The 24,235-nt window shown below is 34.3% G+C and overlaps 1 protein-coding gene across 1 annotated transcript in view; it reads right to left on the bottom strand.

Moving 5' to 3' along the window:
* The window catches only part of LOC124788951 (calcium and integrin-binding family member 2-like), a 63,866-nt gene extending 39,899 nt beyond the window's left edge, over positions 1-23,967 (bottom strand). The window contains exons 1-4 of the mRNA XM_047256239.1: positions 23,882-23,967; positions 23,464-23,563; positions 16,459-16,606; positions 2,406-2,515 (exon numbers count right to left, since the gene is read on the bottom strand). Of these exons, the coding sequence (XP_047112195.1) occupies positions 2,406-2,515; positions 16,459-16,606; positions 23,464-23,563; positions 23,882-23,967 (444 nt within the window). The remainder of the gene's footprint in view (positions 1-2,405; positions 2,516-16,458; positions 16,607-23,463; positions 23,564-23,881) is intronic.
* Positions 23,968-24,235: the final 268 nt, after the last annotated feature.

The following is a 24,235-nucleotide window of genomic DNA, read 5'->3' as shown; positions in this document are numbered from 1 at the left end:
GGCATTGAAATTCAGCAACAGATGAAAATTTGTGCTAGAGTGGGATTCAAAGCTGAATTTTTCACTTTATGCAAGTGGTCATCTTAATCACTTTGGCTATCTGAGAATGACTTCCATCCAATCCAAATGTCCATATGCCACACACTACAGAGTAGTACCCCCAATGCATCATTTCTCTTCGCTTGTAGCCATACTGTACTCCAGTGAGAGGTTGGACATCATTGTGCAAATGCATTGAAAGATTGATACGTGATCAGGCACATATATTACACATAGGTAACAGTGGCAGTGGGATGATTTCGATTGTAAAACATAGTCACTTACGTGTTGACTTACTTGCAATCCATACTCTGTATTTAATGCGTAATTCTATAGTGTTCAATAAATCCAGTTCATTCATTAGCATCAGTATACACATATTTTTACTGTGGCTAACATTTCCTTGTTATATTTATAAACTACAGAAGCAAACTGAAAAATATTTAAATTGACAGTGTTATTATAGTATTAAAAATTTTAAAAAAGAAGAATACATGTATATAAACATTTCTGTAGGTGTGCAACTGTATTCATTGATGAGATATCAATGTATCAACCAAATGATCATATACGGCATGTCATGTAATAATGAAGATTCTAATCTACTCTACTGAGATCATATTCTCCTTTAGCTTTGTGTTTCTCTTTAGGAATGGATTAAAGGCACTGAACAACATTGGAGCTGTTGAATAATGCTTTGAAAAATTTTCTATAAGTAAAACAAACACATGTTGTGCAATAGAATCATGAAGATGCCAAGTGTCTTGGACACCCCATCAAATTCAAAAACTGAAGAAAATGAGTAGGTACTGTTTGTCACCAAATCAAAACACTATCGGACAGGTTGGCATTTTTGTTTTAATTTTTTAGGCTGTAAATTTCAGCCACAGGTAGTGCTGAATGGACATTGCTCAGGAGTTTTGGAATGAAATCCACAACAATTCACAATTCCACAAATAGATTTAACATTGGTTTAAGGGTAAGATGCAAAACTAAAATCCAGCCTTACCAAAGAAAGCTTTTTGAAAAGACATGAAATAAAGGAAAAGCTCAATCATTTCAAGCGATCATGAAGAAATTGATGACTGCTGTCTGCAGTTTCAATAGGGCAATGCTTCATGAGTTCACCATGACATATAGTCAATATTTCTATGCTATTTGCATGAAGCAATCAGAATTTAAAAAATGAAATGATTATATAGCATTGTTAGCTGGGAGACTCTGTCTGGAATTGTTGGCTGCCTGGTGCAGCTCTTTTGATTTGGTGTCACTTTACCGATTTGCTAATCTTTGTGATGATCTCTTGAAATAATTAGAGCCACACAAACAACCAGTCAGTCAGTGAATAAAATCTCCATTCCAGGCAGGAATCAAACAAGGGCCTCATGATCTAAATGCAGAAATTCAAATCACTAGATCATGAGCTGCAGAGATCTCACTAAAATGCCTGGACTTAAGGTGAAACAATTAATGACAGTTACGCTGTTCACATTTCACTGCTTGTTCATGAATTTTTGGATGAACAAAAAATGTAACAAAGGAAATAAAATCTACTGTTGTGGAATTGCAACATTCATACTCTTTAGGTACGGCACTCCATGACTCCTTCCTATTTCTGGAGCTACACAGAACAATGGAAGGACAATGTGGCATTCACATGGAAAAGATAAAGAATCAGTAAAGATCTAAACAAAATATTGTTTGTTCATGAATGATTGTGACACAGAAGTGCATCAAAGATTAAAAATATACTGTCACAAAAGTATTTTCTTTGATAAGTGCTAGCCTGAAGTGGAGAAATTTAATATCAATGAACAAAGCTGGATTTTTACATAAAAATGAAAATTCTATGTATTTTTTGATCAGACTTTGTACATATCAGTAATCTGCTCATTATATGATAATGATAATGGAAAATTCTGCATGTCATTCAAACAACAGGATGAGTGAAGACAACTACACACAGTGTTGAGGACACACTGGGCAGCAGACAGCCACATAAATCAGAAGTTTAACATGTTAACAAAATCTTCCGTCGGTTCTTGGTAGAACAAGCACCAGTTTTCTTTTCATTTATTATAAGAAGTCTAACATAGTACACTGCACATAGTTGCAGAGCTCCCTCCACCCCCCCCCCCCCCTTTCCCACAACCCCCACCCACCACCCCCTTGATCACACCTGTACAGGTATAATTTTTAACCTCTTGCTTACAAATATATGCCTATATACTACTCAGTTCTATTTAAATCTACTGCTCTGTTTACATACACCAAAATTCATTGAGTGCTCTCAGTTGATTGTGTTTGATGGGACTAATACATTAAACGTTCAGCACCTGATGTTAAGTAAATAAAACAGTACTTACATTATTTGCTACGGTTTCCAAATCTCTGAATTCCAGAGTGTTGATACCTGTTAATCTTCTTATGACATTGATAAGATCTGATTTCTTGAGGAAAGTGTCACCATCAAAGTCTGAAATGAACATTGGTGTGATTTAAAAACCAAAATATAAGGGACAATCAAAAAGTTTCAGTTTGAAGGCTATAATAGGACATCCTCCTCTAGCATTACTTTTCTTCAACCATAGTTGTCGATACCAGTAATATTTTTCATATTCTGGACAGGTCAATATTATCTCAGCTGCTTTTCTGAAATATCTCAAATAATTTTATATACAATATGTTATATTTCAAGCTAAAATTTATGAAAAGGAATTACTTTATTTTCGACATTACAATCAGTAAGTACTAGCTCTGAATGTACAGTTAGAGTTGTTCTTTTTAGGAACATTTGAAATTATGAATTATCTGGCACACTTAAAATTTATACCATAAATTACACAATCTAGTGTTGTTTACCATGTTTATTTCTGGATTCATTTATGAAATAATAATTGAAATTAACAGAAATTCATTTGTCAAGAAAAACTGTAAACCCTCTGGGATATGGTTATTACCCCAGAGTGAAGTAGTAGTAAGCATGCCTCTGAGGTGATTGGATGTATTTTTGTATTTTGGGTGAAAAATGTAATTTCAGCCTTGTTGATGTGAAAATTCAAAAGACTATCATATACTAAAATGTGACAAAATATATTAACATAAAAACAAAAATTACTTAGATCAGTTCCACCATTAGGACATAAAATGTAAGAATTTCAGCTTCGTGAATCAGACCCCTAGACAAGAAGAACTGGAGACAACTCTACAAGAAAAGATAATTAAACTAAAAAAGTTTATTGAAATCTTACTCTTCTCAAATCTTTGGAAAAGACTTTGCTTAGCGTAGACATAGCTGGAATTAGGAAGGAAGGGGGAGATTTCAAATGGGGGCTCATCCAGGATTAATTGACTAATAATGAAGTTTTGTCTGTTGCAGAAAGTAATTTATTTTTTTGATTTTTGAAATTTATGTACGAATAAATTTTTGGTCACATGGTGTAAAAAGTGATGATTTACTACCAATAATGTTGGACTGGATAGAATGAAAGTGAAGAGGACTTTACAACTGCAACCATGGGCATCAAAAGGAAAGATAAGTACAAACTATTTGTGAAGTTAATTTGTTTGTGGACTCATGTGCTTGTTCACAAAATAAATAAGGATGAAAGCAAAGGTGTGGTAGAAATGAAAGCTGCAGTGAAATCACAGTCTGTAAAGAAACAGTAAAAACTGATATTTTGCAATTAATTTTAGCAAAACTAGAGGAAATGAAGACAGATAACAATAGCAAATTTAGGGCAGTTAATGATCAGTTAACTGAAATAAGAACTGAAAACAACAGCAAAATGGACAGAGCACAAGATCAGACAGATCAACTCATTAATCAAGTTTCAGAGTTAAAAAATGGGTTGTCAGCGGGGCTAAAAAGTGTGAATGAAAAACTTGATATTTTAGAAAATAAATTTATTGTTCTGGAAAATGAGTTTGTAGCTGAGTCAGTGAAACAATCAAAGAATGATGATGACATCAGAGTTTAACAGAAGGCCATAGTGGAAAAAAACCAACAAAATATTGTCAGTTTAAAACAAAAAATTTTAAATGTAGAAAAAACATGCAAACTAATGTAACTATTTTAGATCAAAAAATTTCAGCAGTTCAGGAAATTTGTATTCACAAAAATATGTGTGCAAACAATGGTATTGTGTGGTCCAACATGCCTATCAATAGTTTGCCATCAGATAATTTACATCCAGTGGATTTTCTGCACCACTGTAGACAGCTTTGTGTCACACATGAATGACAATCAAAAAATAGAATTTGTTCAAAGATTTCTTGAAGGCAAAGCTTTGTCATGGGTAAACTTAAATTTAAGTCAGTGGGAAACATATCATAGTTTCAAGAAAAGTTTTTTAAATAAATTTTGGTCGGAAGCTGAACAGGGGAGAATCAAAACTGAATTTTTGGAATTGTCCTAATTAAAGGAATAGGGATGGCACTTTGAAAGAGTTTTGTAAGAACCAACTTAAAAATTAGCACAACTTGACAAACCATTTGACGAAATGACCTTGACTGATGCACTCGACAGATTACCAGAAAGGTTGCAGTGAGATTTTGTAAATGGACCTGACAATTGTCTTGAACAATTTTTACAATATGTTGACAGGCTGGATAGAGCAGTAGAAAGAAGCATGTACCACAATAATAGGCATGATAGAAATCACAATGGGAGTAATCACAGAAACAAATATAATGGTAACTTCTATCCAGATCATAAGTGTGAATAAAGGTAGAAATTTTGAACATTAGCAGGATAGGAATAATGGGGACAACCATGGGCATTTTAATAGAAGAAACAATCATAGAAATAACTACTTGGGAAATGGCAGTTCACCTCAATGAATGGCCACAGTTTTGGGTGAGAAAACATAACAAGAACAGGACATCAAGTTACATTTGCAATTAGACAATAATAGCATTGTTAATGATATCGTACATGTATCTGAAGTTGAACAGAAGGAATATCAGATTTTTCATTTTATGTTTTGATCAAAAACTGTGGGATATTATGTTTAATTATATTGATGTAGGTGCTAATCACAAACCAGAATGTGAGAGTAGTGAGAATTTTGATGTAGTATGTACTAATGATTTCTTCTCTTGGGCAGAAAACAGTGTTATTCATGTATGGAAATCAGATGATGATTGTATTAGATCTGAACTAGGTGGTAGTTTTGTTGTAGATGTGAATGAGAACTGTGAAGTAATTGAGGTTGGTAAGTCTGAGACTGGCAGCTTATTGTAAATTAATGTAGGTGAAGTAACTTTGATGGAGATGAGACTTGGGTTGTCATTGATGTCATTGATGAAGTAATTTTGGATGATGATGATGATGATGATGATGATGATGATGAGTATCAGGTATTTGTGGAGTTTAAGAATAATGGAGTTTCAGAATTAGTTGTAAATGATGTTGACAATACCGCTAAGGTAAGTGATGTACGGGTGTCGTAAGTGAGGGTCATGGAGTACCAGTCCAGTCAAAACAGTTTTTATTTAATGTCATCCAGAGTAAAGATCCAAACAGTAAAGGTGAGGTATCTGTGAGTCTGGAGAATAAAGGTGAAAACTTTTTGAAGTTTGTTTGGGACCAGATTGATGACAACATGGATAAAGGCACATTCTGGAATAAGTTAGCTATGGTTAGTCGGAACTTGTATCCCAATTGGTGGAATTAAAGCAAAGAGGTTCTAAGCAGGAAGTGCAATTTTGACAGTAATGTGTTTTGTATTCCTTCTGTAACAAGTGACATTAGTTGTGCTATGGAATCTGTTCATTGTGTTCAATATTTACCCACAACATGAGTAATCCAGGTAATGTTATGATACCTATAAAGTTGATAAAACCTTGTGAAGACAGTGTGCATGGAGCATTTGATGAAATTAAAGTGTCTGACAACAGAGAGGATGATTTAGATTTCGGGTGTCCTTACATTAAAATTAAGACAGATCAGTGGAAGGGATCTGTTTGATTGATACAGGTAGCCCAGTTAATGGTACATCTCAAAAACTTAGAGACAAGATCAATTACAGTAAGAATTTTGTGGAAATGTCCATTGTAGGTGTAAAGATACGAGGATCTACAGGTAAACAAAGCAAATTGGTAAAATCTGAGGTACTTTTAACTTTAAATAGAGAAGACAAGACCTTTGAATATGAGTGCTCAGTGCTCCCTAGTCTGGAAGAAAATATACACTATATTTACAGGTTCATACAACTTTGTAATTGTTATGTAATAGATTTGTGGTTCAAATTGTTCAAATGGCTCTGAGCACTATGGGACTTAACATCTATGGCCATCAGTCCCCTAGAACTTAGAACTGCTTAAACCTAACTAACCTAAGGACAGTACACAACACCCAGCCATTACGAGGCAGAGAAAATCCCTGACCCTGCCGGGTATCGAACCCGGGAACCCGGGCGTGGGAAGCGAGAACGCTACCGCATGACCACGAGATGCAGGCAATAGATTTGTGCTTTAGAATTTGATATGTATATGCCATGTGACTGAATGAGTAGATCCTTTTACAGGTTTGGAATGGACCATTCCATTAAATGTCTAGTGATAAATTTCTTATTTTAGAATGTTATTAGTGTTATTACTATTATTATTATTATTATTATTATTATTATTATTATTATTATTATTATTATTACTGTGTACTCTGCAGAGAACAATTAAATTTAATTGTCATGAACTCTTTTGGGAAAAGTCATGGTGTTGTGGTAAATTGAGTGAAAACTCATTTTATTCATGTATACTGTAAATATTAGGAATAGTATCTTAGAGTTTCATATGTGCAAACCAAACCCATATATATGTTAAACACAGAATTCTTATGTCAGTACATTGTGGATTATGGTCCATATCTCATTTTGTAGGTATTTGTTGAATGCTGCCTCAGTACAGTCCAACTTGTCTTGCTTTTGTAGATAATTTCTTCTAATCTGCTAATTGCTAAGTAAATGTTACTTTGAGACATCTTTAGTATATCTGTGAATATTACCTTACTAGTTCTTTTTTCCATTGCATTTAGCACTGTTTATTAATGTACCATATATGTGAACACTTTTTAATCCCTTTTGACATGAACCCTGTATACTTATTTTTTCAAAATAGATAGGCAAAACATATGCCAAGTGATGTGAGGGAGGTATTGAACAACATACTTAGTACACAAAACAATATTTCAAGATTTGATGTGAATGCTAGATAGGAAGTAACCTATGTGTTGGAGCATGTGATGAGAAATCTAGGGAGGAAACTGAAAGATGTTGATGGATCCGCTCCCATACTCCTGTACGGCTGCACCCTTGTTGGTCCAGTCAACTTACAAGAGATCATAGGTGCTGGGTAATGCACTCAAGCACCCATCAACTACATCAGTCTTGTGACTGAAATTTGTAAATTGTTAGCTAAGAAATTTTCTTATATGAAGAATTCGTGGAACTATTTAGAAAAGTAGTCACTGCTATGGACAGTGTTATTCCACATAAATATATGTTTTTTTTTTCAAGTAGGGCATTTAATTTCCCAATACATTATGTAACTTTAAATAGTGTTGTGGAAAGTTGATGTTCTATGACTGTTGATTTGTTATGTTCGACACAGAAATGTGAAAACTTAAAAAGTTCAAGAGTACATTGTATGAACCATGTTGTAAATAATTATCAGAATCTGATAAATTTAGGTACTGTTAGGTTTATTTATTTATTTAGTGCTTCAAATCCTATATGTATAGAATATATGCAAGGATATTGGACATGGTTAGGTATTTACAAGATAAAATACAGTTTGTATTGCAATCCTAAGGATTAGATATTGAAGTAATTTAGCACAGATTCATAACTACAACAAATATTACAGGCAACATACAAAGTAGAATATTAATAATGCATCTTTATTTTTGTTGTTTGGCTTTTATATATTCTGTAAGACTGCAAAAGCAATGATCAATTAAATATGCCTTTACTTCAGCCTTAAAACTACAGAGTTTACCTATTGATTTAATATGTTTAGGTAGATTATTGAAAATCTTTATCCCAGTATGTAGTGTGCCTTTTTGGCACAATGACGTTCTCACCTGTTTCATATGGAGGTCAGATTTTTGCCTTGTATTGTGTGCATGTATATATTCAATTTTTAATAAGATATCTGAGTGTCTATCGATATATTGTTTGATGAAAACTGATGTTTCATAGATAGTCATCTCATTTTTTCATCAATTGTAAATGATTCTTCTAGACTTCTATTTACATAGGTTAGTTTGTGTGAACAGTTAGCAAATGGTGTGGGAGACATTTACGATTGTAATCATACATTGAGTATAGACTGATAACAAGATGAATACATTTCTGATTTCTCATACTGATTTTGGTCCTCAAGCTATTTGATTATGTTATCATTCAAAGCTATTTATGACTCTGATTACCTTGTGACAAAGCAAGCTGTGATACATTTACATCCCTTCTTGTTTTGCCATTTGCCTCCTTAAAATTAATTTTTTCATGTCTGACTAATTGTGATTAACATACATGAGTAGAATCTGGATTTTCACGAAAGAGAAAGGTTGGACCTCAGTTTTAAAGAATATAACAACAGATCTAATTGTGTGCTTAGTTTTATCTATGTAATGGATTTTCTAATTTATTTTGACTATTACTAGCTAGTATCTTTCATTATAGGGTGAAATCAGTAATTGTTAACTTATAAACAAATATAAATTCTGTGCTAATTATAAACATTTGGGAGACAAAACAATAGCATTCTTTAAGCATTTATTTGGATCTATTCAAAAACATGTTAGCAAAGCTAGCCCTTAATTAAATCCAAAATAATTAACAGTTTTGTCAAAAGTATTGTTTGCATAATGATATCTGTTAATTTCATCATTTAAACAAATAATTTGTCCTAATTCTTGTAGTAGAAGAAACTGTTAAAAAGACAGAATTTTTCGATGAATTCAGTGAATTGAATGAGTTATGTTTTAATTGTAATTTCTGTAACTTTAACTTCGAACAGTATATAGTTTTAGTATCTGTTATTGTGTGGATATATAAAGGTCCAATTATTGAGCCCACAACAGTCAGTCCCCAGCCGAGTTTCAGACAAGAAACCTGTATTGGTTATAACAACAACAATGCATCAGCTTAACTGTGAAATAAGTGTAACACAATTAGGAGATGTGTTAAAACAATGACAGTGTCTGTTGAATTTATTTGGAAGACTGTGAAATGTGTGGTTAGGTTTTTACTGCTCATAGATATTCAACAGTAAACTACTGTAGCAGTGTGTGGATGTTTGCCTGCAACCTATTAATGAGGCTTATCGAAAGTTAAACAATAGTGCACTGCCCATATAACTGTGTATTATTGGCGGGTTGTGAACAATGAAAGTAAAGAACTGTGAAATGCAAATGTGCACCTGTCGGCTACATCATTTAAGTAGTCAGTGTTGAACTTCTACCCCCATGATTCAGCCAGTATACCAATACAGTACGTCGACACCAAGGACAAGCAATGATGAAATAAAGAATGTGAAGATCACAACTTGTATTTATCCTGAGTATCTTATTGAAACTTGAATTGTGTGCAAACTCATGCTTAATTCCTGGGTATCCCTGGTCATCATGACTGTGAGTGTGTACTCATGGAGAGTGCACAACTATTGATTGAGGCTAGATGCTTCCTCTAATTATTCTTTACATATGATTGAACTTATTCGTATACGATTATGAACTTGATTCGTTTTATTGTGTTGAAACGTTTCTTCTGGTGTTTACCCATTGTATTTTGGATTCCTGGATTGATCCCCACATTGTAAGCATAGGGCGTAATATTTTTTTCATTATTTTCTCCTTGCATGAGCTGACATATCCTTATCTATTGTGGTTTATGTGACAAATTGATTTTGTGCTATACTCCTACTCGTGATTGAGTATATTCTTCTAGTCTGTACCCATCATCGTGAGTTTTTTGAGTTGGCTCACTCATTGTACACTTAGGATTTGATTTTTTTTCTTCTCTTTTCATGATTTTGAAGGTGTGACTTTATAGACATAAACCTGCAATCTGTAATTCTAGTAATTTGCATTGCCCCTGCACTTGTGTTGTAAAGTGTAGTTTTGACTTTGTATCATTTGTCTTGAGACAGAATGTTCCACAGATCTGAGTATCTGAATGCCATGTCCTCACACATTTATAGATTGTAACTTGTATAGTAGATATTTTTCCTCCAATGTATACTTCTATACATCTATATTCTATCTTTTGGAATCCTTTGTACCCCATTTGGCAAACCTTATAGTAGGTCACAAAATATTGTAAACACATTGTTTCCATATTATGTGAGGGGGATATTGTAATGAGACATCCTCATCTAGCATTACTTTTCCTCAACAGTAGTTGTTGATACCAGTAATATTTTTTGAATTTTGGACAGGTCAATATGATCTCAGTTGCTTTTCTGAAATATTGTAAACACATTGCTTCCATATTATGTGAGGGGGATATTGTAATGAGACATCCTCATCTAGCATTACTTTTCCTCAACAGTAGTTGTTGATACCAGTAATATTTTTTGAATTTTGGACAGGTCAATATGATCTCAGTTGCTTTTCTGAAATATTTCATATAATTTTATACACAGTATGTTATATTTCAAGCTAAAATTTATGAAAAGGAATTACTTTATTTTAAATGTTACTATCGACAAGTACTAGCTCTGAATATACAGTTAAAATTGCGTTTTTTTAAAGAAATATTTGAAATTACAAATTATTTGGCACATTTAAAATTTCTATCATTAATTACACAATCTAGTATTGTTTACTATGTTTATTTTTGGATTAATTTATGAAATAATAATTGAAATTAATGGAAAATCATTAGTCAAGAAAAATTGTAAACCCTTTGGAATATGGTTATTACCCCAGAGTGAAGTAGTAGTAAGCATGCCTCTGAGATGATCAGATGTATTTTTGTGTTTTTGGTGAACAATGTAATTTTGGGTCTGTTAATGTGTAATTCAAAAGACTGTATGATATACTAAATGCTACAAAATATACTAAGTAAAAACAAAAATTCTGCAGCAACAATCTTCAAAATTATTTAGATCAGTTCAGCTATGAGGACCAAAAATGTGACAATTTCAGCTTCATGAATTAGAGCCTTGGACAAGAAGAACTCGAGCCAACTCTACAGGAAAAGATAAGTACACTAAAAAGTTTATTGTAATCTTACTCCTCCCCAATCTTCAGAAAAGACTTTGCTTATTTTAGACAATAGCAGGAATTGGAAGGAGGGGGAGATTACAAGGCCTGAAAGACCAGAGTCAGTATGCCAATCAGACAAAATTGCCATGAACATTGAGGCAATCATCCGACTGATGCACCAGGTCGGAAATACCCAGTGGTAAATCACTGTGTCCTGCTGCATGAAGAAGTTCTAGATACATGCTGCACATCCTCCTCCAACAGCAATCATCAAACCTTAAAGGCTTTGTCTAAGGAACTAAAGGCATGGTAATTGCATGGGGAGAGATCAGGACTATAAGGTAGGTGCTTAAGTGTCTCCCACTTGAGTTGGTGCAACTTCTGCATTACGACATTTGCAGTAAGGGGATGTATGTTATTGTGAAGCACCAGCAACCATTGGCACACCATTCCACAATGGTGGTTTTCGACAGACATACTAGCCATACACATCCCTCATTCTCCAATGGATGTCTAGCAGAGCTTGTCCTTCAGAGCCAAGAAGATAACAGCACATTGGTCCTGTTTGGACACATTTTGTAATAACATCACCATATTTCACTTTTGCACAATTACCACATGCATGTCAGAAAGATACAAATACCACACCAACCCCTTGCCTGCATGCTGGTGCTTTATACCGGAATCAGAGTCATGTTTTGTCACACATATGGGGTGATTTTTTCCATGGTGTACAAACACTAACAATTGATCGATGAGAGGATACAGAACAAAAAAGGTCTAATGAACTTACATCTGGAGGTGCATGGTTTTCTTGCCAGAGACCGTATATTCAGTCAAACATTGTTACAGAGACTTCAGTCTAATATGCACTCTACCATGCAGCCACAGTTACAGTATGTGTTGAAAATGGTTTCCATGTGCCTCAATGCATGTGTGTATGTGCTGTAGCATGTTCCATTTCCAATGTTCAATTTGGCCAGGCTGCATCCGAACAGTTTCAAAGGCAGCATGAATGCTCCAGTGTTTCCACATCTGGAATGGGCTCTGCACACATGATACTTTTGAGATGGCCCTGTAACCAGAAATTGCACAGGTAGAGATCCAGTGAATTGGGAGGCCATGCAACTGGAGCCCCTTGTCCAATCCATTATCAGGGAAGACATGATTGAGATGTGTCCAGAATTAATGGCAAAGGGTGCTGGAGCACCATTATGTAGCCACCACATAAGCCTTTGAATCATCAGTGACACTTATTCAAACAGAGGAGGCAAAGTCACTTGCATAAAACAATGATAGTTCTGGTTAGGCAGCATGGAAGGAAGACTGGTCCCAAAATACAGTCCAAATTATCCCAGCACACACATTCTGACTGCACCGATCCTAATAATTCACTGTTCCCATACCATGGGGGTTCTGCATGCTCTCTGACAGATGACTGTTATGGAAGTTGAAGATACCACTCCATGTAAAGGTGGCCTCATCTGTGAATGGGATGGATGACACAAATCCCAGAATCATCATTAACTGGTGAAGAAATCTGTGACAAAACTGCTCCTGATGTGGAAAGTCTGTCACTAGTAAGCCCTGTACATGCTGTAAGTGGTAAGGTTGTTAACTATTGTCATGGAGAATGTTCCACGCAGTCGGCTGACTTTACCCTATATTGGTGGGTCAGCTGCCCAGTACTGACATGGTGGTCACCTTCCACAGTGTTAAATACATTTTCCTCCAAGTCTGGTGTCCGAACATTTCAGGTATGTCCCTCATGATTTCCTGCTTCCTGAAATAACCCTGCCTGAGACAAACAGTGAAACATTGTTGCAAACATGGAATGTTTTGGTTTTTGTTGTTGGTGAGGATAGGTCTCCTAAAACAACCTTGCTGCCCGCTGCCTGTTGCCATCTGGCTTTCTGTAAGTAAACACCATGTCGGCAAGCTCTCAATTCGAATATGGAACCATTGTGGACAATGCTACATCACATCCACTACAAGGTGAGTTAGGAATAGAGGTGAATTGTACACGGCATTACCAGTTACTATGACAGGAGAGGGCACTAGAGCATGACGTATGAGGAACACGAGGAAACCATGCATACTGTAACTGTGGCTGCATGGTACAGTGCATATTAGACTGCAATGTCCGTAATGTAGTGCAATTGAATAAATAGTCTCTAGCATGGAAACCATGCATTTCTGGACATAAATTTAAAGATCTGTTTTGTTCCATATCCTCTCATCGATCAATCCCTATAGTTTGTACATAGTGGAAAAATGAGCTGCAGCAACACCCTCAAATGTTTCATTGTTTCAAAATGATTTAAGCTGTTATCAATTCATTTTATGAAATCAATCAGTGATCTTTTTATGTAACTGCCCATGCCCATAAAAACTCATTCTTCTACTTTCACCTGAGTTGTGAATGCTGGAGGTATCTCTCTCTCTCTCTCTCTCTCTCTCTCTCTCTCTCTCTCTCTCTCTCGCTCTCTCTGCTCTCAGGGGTACTATGTCCTCAGCAACATGAGAAAGTTTCTAACGTTTCTGTAGAGTTTAAGGGTGTAGAGAAGTCTAACAGTAAGTTGAAGCTTTGAGTCAGTATGCACCGTGAGCTGTAATAACACAATTGATAACACACTGCTTGGAAAAGACATGGATGAGTGTTTGAGCCCTCATGCCACACACAAAAAACTTTTAGTACATTATCTCATCAACTTCCTATTTGCAAAATTATTCATGTACAATACTAATAAAACCAGTTTCCTTTATTTGTGATAATGGTATTTATACATAAAGATACAAAATTTTAATATTTGATCTTTTTTCCATCACATGCCATCAGTTTCCTATCTATGGGTGTGGTGTCCATAATGACTTAAGGTTGCAGAAGGATGTGGACTGCAGGTATATATAGACCAAATAAATACCAAATAAATCCTCTGCATGTTGGTATTACATATCAGCTATTTTTCAGTGAGTTCTGTAGTGCATCAACATCATCTTTGATAACTGTTAAAAGAGATCATTGTGCATCCATTAGGATGAAATTACCTCTTCAAAATTCTCTAAGGCATCTAAATTTGAGTCCAGATTTTTTAAGCACTGGCGACATCTTCTCAAAGCAATACACCTGTGGCACCATCTGAGAAAATTTGCATTACAAAACTAATTGTTACTCTGCTTCCCTCCATCATAATACCTGTTGATTCTAATAGATAATAATTTCAGCAAAATTCGTAAATGAAGCTGCAATATCCCTCTAGAGTGCAGATACAAGCATGTCCCAACAAGTACTTTATCACATTGTAAAACTTCTGTAATACTGTTTATGATTCTAGTTCTTACCTCTTTATACATTTGTACTATAAACACAATATTACGAGGTGTGATTGTAAAGTGTTAAGAATGGGCTTGTATCTGTACAATGGTGGGACTTACATGCTACTGACTCCAATGGTGTTTCCACTTTTGGAAACATTCCTGAAACTTTTTCCTCAAGTTTGTTAAGGGCGCTCTCCATATTTGCCTGGATGTCTTCAGTCAAGTCAAATCACTTCCCTTTCAGTGAAAATTTCAGTTTAGGAAACAGGTAGAAGTCCACAGGGGCCAAATCAGGGGAATATGGCAGTTGTGGAAGCACAGGAATTTTGAATTTGGTCAAAAATTCAATGATGTAGAAGGTACGATGAGCTGGAGCGTTGCCATGATGTAGCACCCAATTCCTGTCTTTCCCCAGTGCAGGCCTTTTCTTCCACCTTTTCACGCAAACGCTCAAGGACACATTTGTAGCATACCTGGTTAATTGCCTGTTCTCCAGGGGTAAATCCATGATGCACAATTCGGTAGAATAAAAAAGAAAATCACCAACATTGTCTTCACCTTCAACTGACATTGCCATGCTTCTTTCGGTAGTGGTGAACCTGGAGTCTTCCACTGCAAAGACTGCACTTTGGTTTCAAGATCATATCCATATACCCATGAACTGTCACTTGTAATTACCCTATTTAACAAATCTGGGTCATTTTTAGTCTGATTAATCAGTTCTTGGCACACTTCAAGTTGGTATTGTCTCTGGTCACTTGACAACACTTTTGGAATGAATTTTGCGGACACTTGATGCATGTTAAGATCTTCAGTTAATATTGACTGAACTGCTGAGAAACTTAAATTAAGTTCAACAGCCATCTCCCTAATTGTAAGTCTATGATGAGAGCGCACTAAGTCATAAACTTTCACAAAATTTTCATTCGTTTTTGAGGTGGAAGGATGGCTGGACCATGGTTCATCTTCAAATTATTCGTGGCCATTTTTAAATCTGTTGAACCAGACAAAAACATTTGGCTGGCTCATACAGTTATCTCCAAAAACTGTTTTTGACACTTCGTAAGTCTCAGTATCTGATTTCCTGGTTTTAAAACAAAATTTCACACAAACTCATTGCTCCATTTTTACATCCATTTTCACGCAGACAAAATCTGGGAACAAGCCCTAACAGACCCACATTCAGCCGGCTGCCACAACAAACTGAATAAAGGAAATGCAGTTTCCTGTCAGAGGGCATTCAAGGACAAGGAAATGACTCACTCCTCACCCTCCACGTACCTGCCCGCCAAACCAGTAAGCAGTAGCAGATCCATTCTTAAAACTTTCCAATCACACCTTGTATATGCCAACAAAACTTAACCCTTGAAATACCAAAGGGGGTGGGGGTGGGGGAGGGAGGTACTTTATACTTATCTTTTGTAAAGTTAAATTTTAAAATTTTGAAATTTTTTTATAATTTTTAATTAATTCTTCTACCAGGCTGCATAAATGTTTTAAATTTTTTAATTAAACTTAGGCTAAAACTTTAAATGGATGTCAATTTTCTGAGTGAATGTCATATTCAATATTTTCTGTTTCAAGACCTAACACAACAATATCCATTTAAAAAATGTTGTGAGTGTGTGACAACATCAATTAATAAAATATACATTTTTTTGTTATTTTATTTTATTTTATTTTATTTATTTATTTATTTTTTTGGGTGGATATACACTCCCCCTCAGTGCCTTGGTAATGTACATTATGGAAAATAAGCTGAAGGGTTAATTAAGAAGTTCTGGCTATTGTCAAAATGTTTGTGAATAAAATACATAATATGACTATTGATTTACATCACTATCTCTCATTACATATTGATTTTTGAAATGTGATTAAACAACATTTACCATATATTTTAAAGATCCACAGTGCTTTCACTCTGTCAGGGCAGTTTTCTGAGAGTACTGAAAACATGTCCAGCAAATCCTCAAAAGACAAATGGTTGTCATTTTGAGAAGAAAATACTTCTATTATGCGATCTGCAAAAGGATTTGCCTGTGAATAAATAACACACAACAAATTAGTACTTCTCCTCCAAGTAGTAATATTGTTTACTTCATGCACCATACATTAGTAATTAATCACAGTTCTTGTAGGAGTTATTTATAGCTATTTCTTAGTTTAAGTACACAGTAGTATATTTCTGCTGCTGCTAATATTGTGTCCTTTCAGTGGTCTCAAACTTACGAATTTACTGCATTTCTCTAATTAATTACTGTCATTAGGATTATATTTTGGCCTTGTGTCATCATTGTAAACTAGCAAAAATTCTGTTTCTGAAGCAATAAACCTTATTACACATCAACTAATAGCCAGAATCAAAGTTTTTACTCAAAAAAAGCTGCCTTTGTTAATAGGTTTAATATTATTTCCTGTAAATAGTTTCATTGCTTCTGAAATACATGAAGGAATAAATATATGTAGGAATAAAAATAGTATATAAAATAATGTAGTGTTATCACATTAAAAAATTCCCATGAATTAGCAATTTTTGCCAAATTATCATAGTTAGAGTTTCAGTAATAGTTATCTCTAATTGAACAATCTTCTTTGACGACACAATTAGCACAAAATTGTGCTATCAAAAGGAGTAACTATGTAAGCTGTCACAGAATCATCAGGAATATAAATTAGTGCTATAGCTGTCACAATAATTTTCATTAAGTATGTCGTGTTACAATCCAATGGAGAAGTGATACTGATCATTTTTGCTGCAGCTGTATTTGCCAATATCACCATATTATAAGGGAAAATGAGCATCAATTTTGAAACTTCAAGTTGATTTGGCAGTTGGGCAGGAAGGGTTAATATGGTCACAAGATGTAGCGCATAACAGTTTGGACCATAACCTCAACTACATAGGTGCAGCACTAAGAATGCTTTTTATACTAAAATCAGGATTCACTCAGTAAAATGGGACAAATGGTGTTGTAACTGATGTAAACCAAGTATTGCCCACACTGCATCTCGAGTTTTGGAATATTTACAAAATTAGTTTGAAATGAACAAGTTAACTTTAAATATTTCAAAAACTAATGCATCCATTACAAAACGACCTGGGCGTCAGAATACAAAATAAAGAAGTTAAGAGAGCAGCTGACACAAAAATTTTTAGGTGCCCATACAGATGAAAATTTAGATTGGAAAGCCCATATCCACCATCTCACTAGCAAGTTAAGATCTGCTTGCTTTGCACTATGTGTAATTAGTAATGTGTACATACATACATGCATGCATTAATCCTTGTTCCTTAGATCATGAATACTACATTTCATAATGACATGGGACGTGTCACTTTAACATAAGTTTTCTTTATACAAAATAATTATTTATTTTAACAGTTACTACTTCATATCCAAGAAGTCATCTATTGAGTAGATGGTGTTGTCATTCATAAATTATTTTAATTTGCTTTTAAATGTTGGTTGGCTACCTGTCAGACTTTTAATATTATTTGGCAAATGATCAAAGATTTTTGTGGCAGCATAATTAACCGTTTTCTGTGCCAAAGTGAGATTTATTCTAGCGTAGTGAATATCAACCTTCTTCTAGTGTTGTAGGTATGCACTTTGCTGTTATTTTTGAATTAGGATAGGTTATTAATGACAAATTTCAAAGGTGAATATATGTATTGTGAAGGTACTGTGAATATCCCGAGTTCCTTAAATAAATGTCTGCAAGGTGATCTTGGGTAGGCTCGAGCTATTATTCTGATTACACGCTTTTGTGCAATGAATACTTTCTCTCTTAATGACGAATTGCCCCAAAATATGATGCCATGTGTAAGCAGTGAATGAAAACAGGCATAGTAGGCTAATTTGCTGATATGTTTATCACCAAAATTTGAAATAACCCTAATAGCATAAGTAGCTGAACCTAACCATTTCAGCAGATCATCAATGTGTTTCTTCCAATTCAATTTCTCATCAATGGACACACCCAGAAATTTTGAGTATTCTCCCTTAGCAGCACATTTCTGTTCATAGTCTATATTTATCAATGGTGTTTTGCCATTTACTGTACAGAATTGTATAAACTGTGTTTTCTCAAAATTTAGTGAGAGTCTATAATGAAATGGCCTTCCCCAAAAGTCATAGGAAATATCTGATACCACCCATTTGTATGCATCCGGGTGGTTGTCGGACGATTTGATATTTCCTAGGATGTTACAGAGATAAACATGCAAGTGTCATTTGACTCAATTTGCTATAAAGCTGAATATTTTGTGAACACTTTTTGGAGGAACATATATTGTCATCATTATCAAGAGATTGTTGTCATTAACAAAATTATGTACAAATGCTAGATTGAGTGTATAATAAAGAATTTGAAAAGACAAATATTTGGCGGGAAATATTAAAATTCTGTGGAAATGTTGGCATAGGTGGCCAGCACCTCTAATTACCATAATTACAATCGAGTAACAAGTGAACACAAAGAACCTCATTATCTTGAGAAACAGCTTGAAAGGTATTAGCAAGCAATGTATTTACATTTCTTATCTGTTTTTATGTCCTGCTCTGTAATTGATATTCCTTGTAAATACTTTTCTGATTGGCTATCCGCTTGTTTACATTACACAGTTTTCCGATTTCTATAATTTGAAGTCTCGTTTGAGCACTTTATGCATGTAACTGGATAAAGCATGAGTTCTGTACCACCATTAAATAGTAGTATCCAAATCTGAACTGTAATTAATTACATAACTAAAATAATACAAGAGACATTACTGTAATTAAAGTTTAGATTGATTTTCATATTTGGAACTAGTGATGATACTATAAAAATTACACCAATTAATATTGTAATTTTTTCTTTATTCGGCTGTAACTTAAGTTGACCTACATTTCTGTACAAAATTAATAATGGAATATTTTGGAAATGATTGTTAAAATTCATATACAAAGCGATGCAGCGAGACTGCAAGTCATTTGTTGCTGAGTCTGCTTGAGAGTCTGTTTGAAAGTCAACCTGTGAGGTCAGTTTGTCAAAGAGATCAGTGATGTCCTCGAAGTGCTTTGTTTAAACATGCCGAGAATGTCAATAAATAATAAGAAGTTTCAAATTTATGTTCTTACATCAAAAAAAACTCCAGGAAAAAGTTAAGTAATTTTAAGTAACAATCAAGCAGAATGTAGCATTGTTATAAGTCCATTTGTGGAGCACCACTTAATAATTTTTTGAAAGATATTATTTGCAATTTCCTCAGCTGATTCTTGCTTGTTGGGTGTGATTACTATACTTGTATCGTCACCAAAAGAACTAGCTTTACATCTTCATATATATAGAGTGGCAAGTCATTAATATATATTAAGAACTATAAGAGACCTAAGACTGAACCCTATGGGACACCATTCTTGACACCTTCCCAGTTAGAGGATTCTGCTGGTTTTGCAGACTATCTGTACTGTTGATTTCAACCTTCTGCATTCTTCCAGTTAAGTATGAATTAAACTATTTATACACTGTCCCACTCATACCACAATACTTAAGCTTATCTAGAAGAATTTCATGATTCACACAATCAAAATCCTTTGAGAGATCACAAAATATCCCAATGGGTGATGTTTGGTTATTCAATGCATTTAACATTTGATCGGTGAAAGCATATATAGAATTTTCTGTTGAAAAGCCTTTCTGAAAACCAAATTGACATTTTGTTTGTACTTCATTTTTACAAATGTGTGATGCTACTCTTGAATACATTACTTTTTCAGGAATTTTGGATAAAGTTTCCAGAAGTGAGATTGGGCGGTAGTTGTCAGCATCAGATATATCCCCTTTTCTATGCAATGGTTTAACAATAGTGTATTTCAGTCTATCTGGGAAAATGCCCTTTTTCAGTGAGCTACTACATATGTGGCTGAGAATCCTACTTATTTGTTGAGAACAAGCTTTTAGTAGACTCTGTTGGAAATGCCATCAATTCCATGTGAGCTTTTATTTTTGAGTGAATTTATTATTTTCCTAATTTCAGTAGGAGGGGTGGTTGAATTTCAATTTTATCAAATTGCTTAGCTACTGCCTCTTCCATATATTGCCTTGCATTTTCCAATGAATAGCTGGATCCACTTTTCTCTACAGCACTTAAAAAATTGATTATTAAACATGTTTTCTGCTTCTCACTCAGGATTAACAAACTTTTCATTGTGTTTGATAGAAATACAGTCTTCCTGTGCTCTCAGTTCCGGTGTTTCCCATTTAACAATATTCCAAATTGTTTTAATTTTATTATCAGATGTACTAATCTCAGACATAACACACATACTTCTGTCCTTTTTAATAACTTGTCTTAGTACAGTGCAGTAGTTTCTATAACGTTTCACTGTTTTGGGATCATTACTACTCCTAGCTATAAGATGCATTTCCCTTTTCTGTTTGCAAGATATTTTTATCCCTTTAGTAAGCCATGGCTTTTTAGATGGTTTCTTACAATTATATGTCCCTGTTTTCATAGGGAAACTGTTTTCAAATATACTCACAAAGGTATCGTGAAATAGGTTAAATTTTAAATTAGCATCATGTTCCCTGTACATCTCATCCCAGTCTAACTGTTGCAAGGTTTCTCTAAAATTTTAAATTGTTAATTGAATGCACTATTTTGGAGGACTGTTATGCATTACTGTATGGAACTATATCATATACTGTAACTAACTGTGCATGATGATCAGACAGACCATTCTTAACAGGAAAAGTTTTTATTTGATTAAATTTATCTTGGTCTAAGAATACATTACCTATCAGTGTGCTGCTTTCCTCTACTACTCAAGCAGGAAAATCAATAACTGATGTTAAACTGAAAGAAACAAATAATACTTCAAGATCAAGCTTTCTATCAGACTCTTTCAGAAAATCTACACTGAAATCCCCACAAACAATAGTTTGATTTCCTTTGTCTGACAGATAGCACAATAAAGAATCCAAGTTTTTCAGAAATAATTGAAAATTTCCCAATTGGGACCTAGACATAGCTACAATAATAAAAGTGCCATTACTTAGTTTAAGCTCACATGCCCATGCTTCTATATGTTGCTCTATGCAAAAAATTTTAGTTTCCAAATTTTTTGCACTCTGTCAGATTTTAACATATATGGCAACTCCTCCTCTCTCCATAGTGTCTCTACTTACATGTGCTGAAAGCTTATATCCACCTACATTTACCATTTCCATACCTGTGACCATGTGATGTTCAGACAAGCATTGTGCATCTATTCCACCCTCAGTTTCTAAATCTTCTAAACAAACAAGAAGCTCATCTACTTTGTTTTTTAATCACCTGATATTCTGATGCAATATATTAACATTATTTTTCACTGTGCTTTTATGTGAATTTTGTGACATACTAACATTATTTTTCGCTGTACTGTTATGAGAACCTTGTGATATTTTCACATCTCTAGTACCTGCTTGTCTGAACTTCTCATTAAGCTTAATTTCAACCAATGTAGGATGATTTGACACTGATCTTTGCCTAAAAACATTCCTGTACATACAAAAAAAATGTAACTAACATAAATAGGTGCATTGAAAATTTCAAAACCAACTCAGATCTGCATTCATAAATTCATACAATATTATTACATGAAACTGAAAAATCTGAAGGTATTTCTACAGATGATGTATGCAAAACATAACTTCTAAATGAAGCCGCAGAAGCTGACCAGATGCACTCAGATAGATACAAGTTAATGTATGATTACTACATTACAAAAGAGGAATAATGATCCAGGGTATAATGATAAATAATTACTGCATTGAACGGCTCACTAAGTGTTGTGCTTTGGTAACAAGCTTGGAAATATACAAGATAGGAAACATTTTAAACTTCATTAATTAGAGAGGATACTAAAAACCCTTAGTGTAAATAACTGGGATGTCATGCATGTCAAGATTTCAATGCTGATTTCATTTCAGGGACCACTAATCGAAAGCATTCAGAGCTGCTGATGTTCAGTATTTGTTTATTCCACACAGTAACATTCCAATAAGAACAGGACACAGTGGAACAGCAATCACTAATTTATTTTTAAATCCAATTGTCTTTCATAAAATAGATGTGAGGCACAATAAATGGTTTGTCCAACCATAAAGGTCAAATTGCAGTAATAAAGCACATCCATTAAGTCAGGTTTAGGTAAGAAAGTAAAAGTACCTTTTCATAGATTTAGAAATGCAAATTCAAAGAGAATGTACAGGATGAGCAATGGGAAGAAGTTTACTGAGATCATGTGTTAGACAGGACATTTAATTTTTTCTTTAAAATGTTCTTACAACACTATGATTCAGTTTTTACTTCTGCTTTCTACATCTACATGGATACTCTGCAAATCACATTTAAGTGCCTGTCAGTAATGATTACAGCAGATGCCAAGAGAAAGGTTGTTATGAATCTGGGATCAAAGTATCTAGAGATGGGAAGAAGCAGCTTTATTTAATGCGTAGGACTAACTGTAATCGAGAATAGGACATACACTACAAGCAGTGCTACAAAATTTGTACAACACACATTACTGTTTTAAGATTGACCAAAATTTGTAGCATGCATCTGGTAAGGCAGAATGCTATCAAAGATAAGGACACAGTTTTCTGAGGTCCAGCACATCATCATACTTCTCCCAAGTAAATTATGATTTATAATATTGCTCTCCTATTCCAGATTTTCCACTGTAAGTTTATTTTACTTGTAAGTTATCTCAATACTTTGTCATTTGGGTTAAAAATTCATATATTTATCCTGTAAATAGGAGAGTGAAGAAGAAATTGCCTTAGAAACTGTCTGTAATTAAGTCAGCAAGAATGTTTTGACGATATCTTCCAAAGCCTTAATTAACTTATTCTTTAGCTGTACTAACCTGTATTTGAGGGAATGTATCTTTTATCAAAGAAGCAGGAAACCTGTGCTGTAAACTTACTTTATGCCCATCTGCCATTGCATAAAATATCTTTTCAATCCTGCAGCAGAATCAAAAATTAGTTACATTAATGTGAGTATTAAGTACAGTAAATTATTTTGAGATGAATTGCAGAAAATTGTTTCACAGGTGATATAGCAGAATCTGTGTTACATTTCACTCTGTACCTGGACACAAAACTTAGTAACATAGACCCTATTGTACTGAGTTATAAATAAATAAATAAATTTTCACCAGCAAAACTGCACAGTTGTTTCACTGTATGTTGTTAAATTACCAAATGAGGACGGTATCCATGCACAAAATAGTGCTCTTTAGTGGTGTTCATAATGTTAACAAAACAAAAAATTATACTCACATTTTAATTTCTCCCATATTTAAGTATGACAGATCAATATAATCTTCCATATCTTCTTTCAAAATTGTTGAATTTTTACCTCCCATTATGAAAAAGTAATCTGAACCCTTGAGCAGCTCAGATATGAAATGGAAGTATCAGTGTCCACTGAAAACTTGAAATATTCCAGATTTGCTCTTTCCGCATTTGTGTTGCTGCTTTTGTTTGCCAGAAATGACATTGGCCCCACAAAACTGTGATAAAAATGCTTATCTATATTTATTATCAGAACACCTGAGATAAATGCTGAAAGCTTATCTTCCTTGACAGCACTATCAGTTACTACCATTGACTACATGTTCCTTAGATGTAGAC

The sequence above is a fragment of the Schistocerca piceifrons genome, chromosome 3 (genome assembly GCF_021461385.2).
Source record: "Schistocerca piceifrons isolate TAMUIC-IGC-003096 chromosome 3, iqSchPice1.1, whole genome shotgun sequence".
Classification (NCBI taxonomy): Eukaryota; Metazoa; Arthropoda; class Insecta; order Orthoptera; family Acrididae; genus Schistocerca; species Schistocerca piceifrons.
The sequence above is the reverse complement of the archived record's forward strand: the minus strand, read 5'-3'. Positions and strand labels throughout refer to the sequence as shown.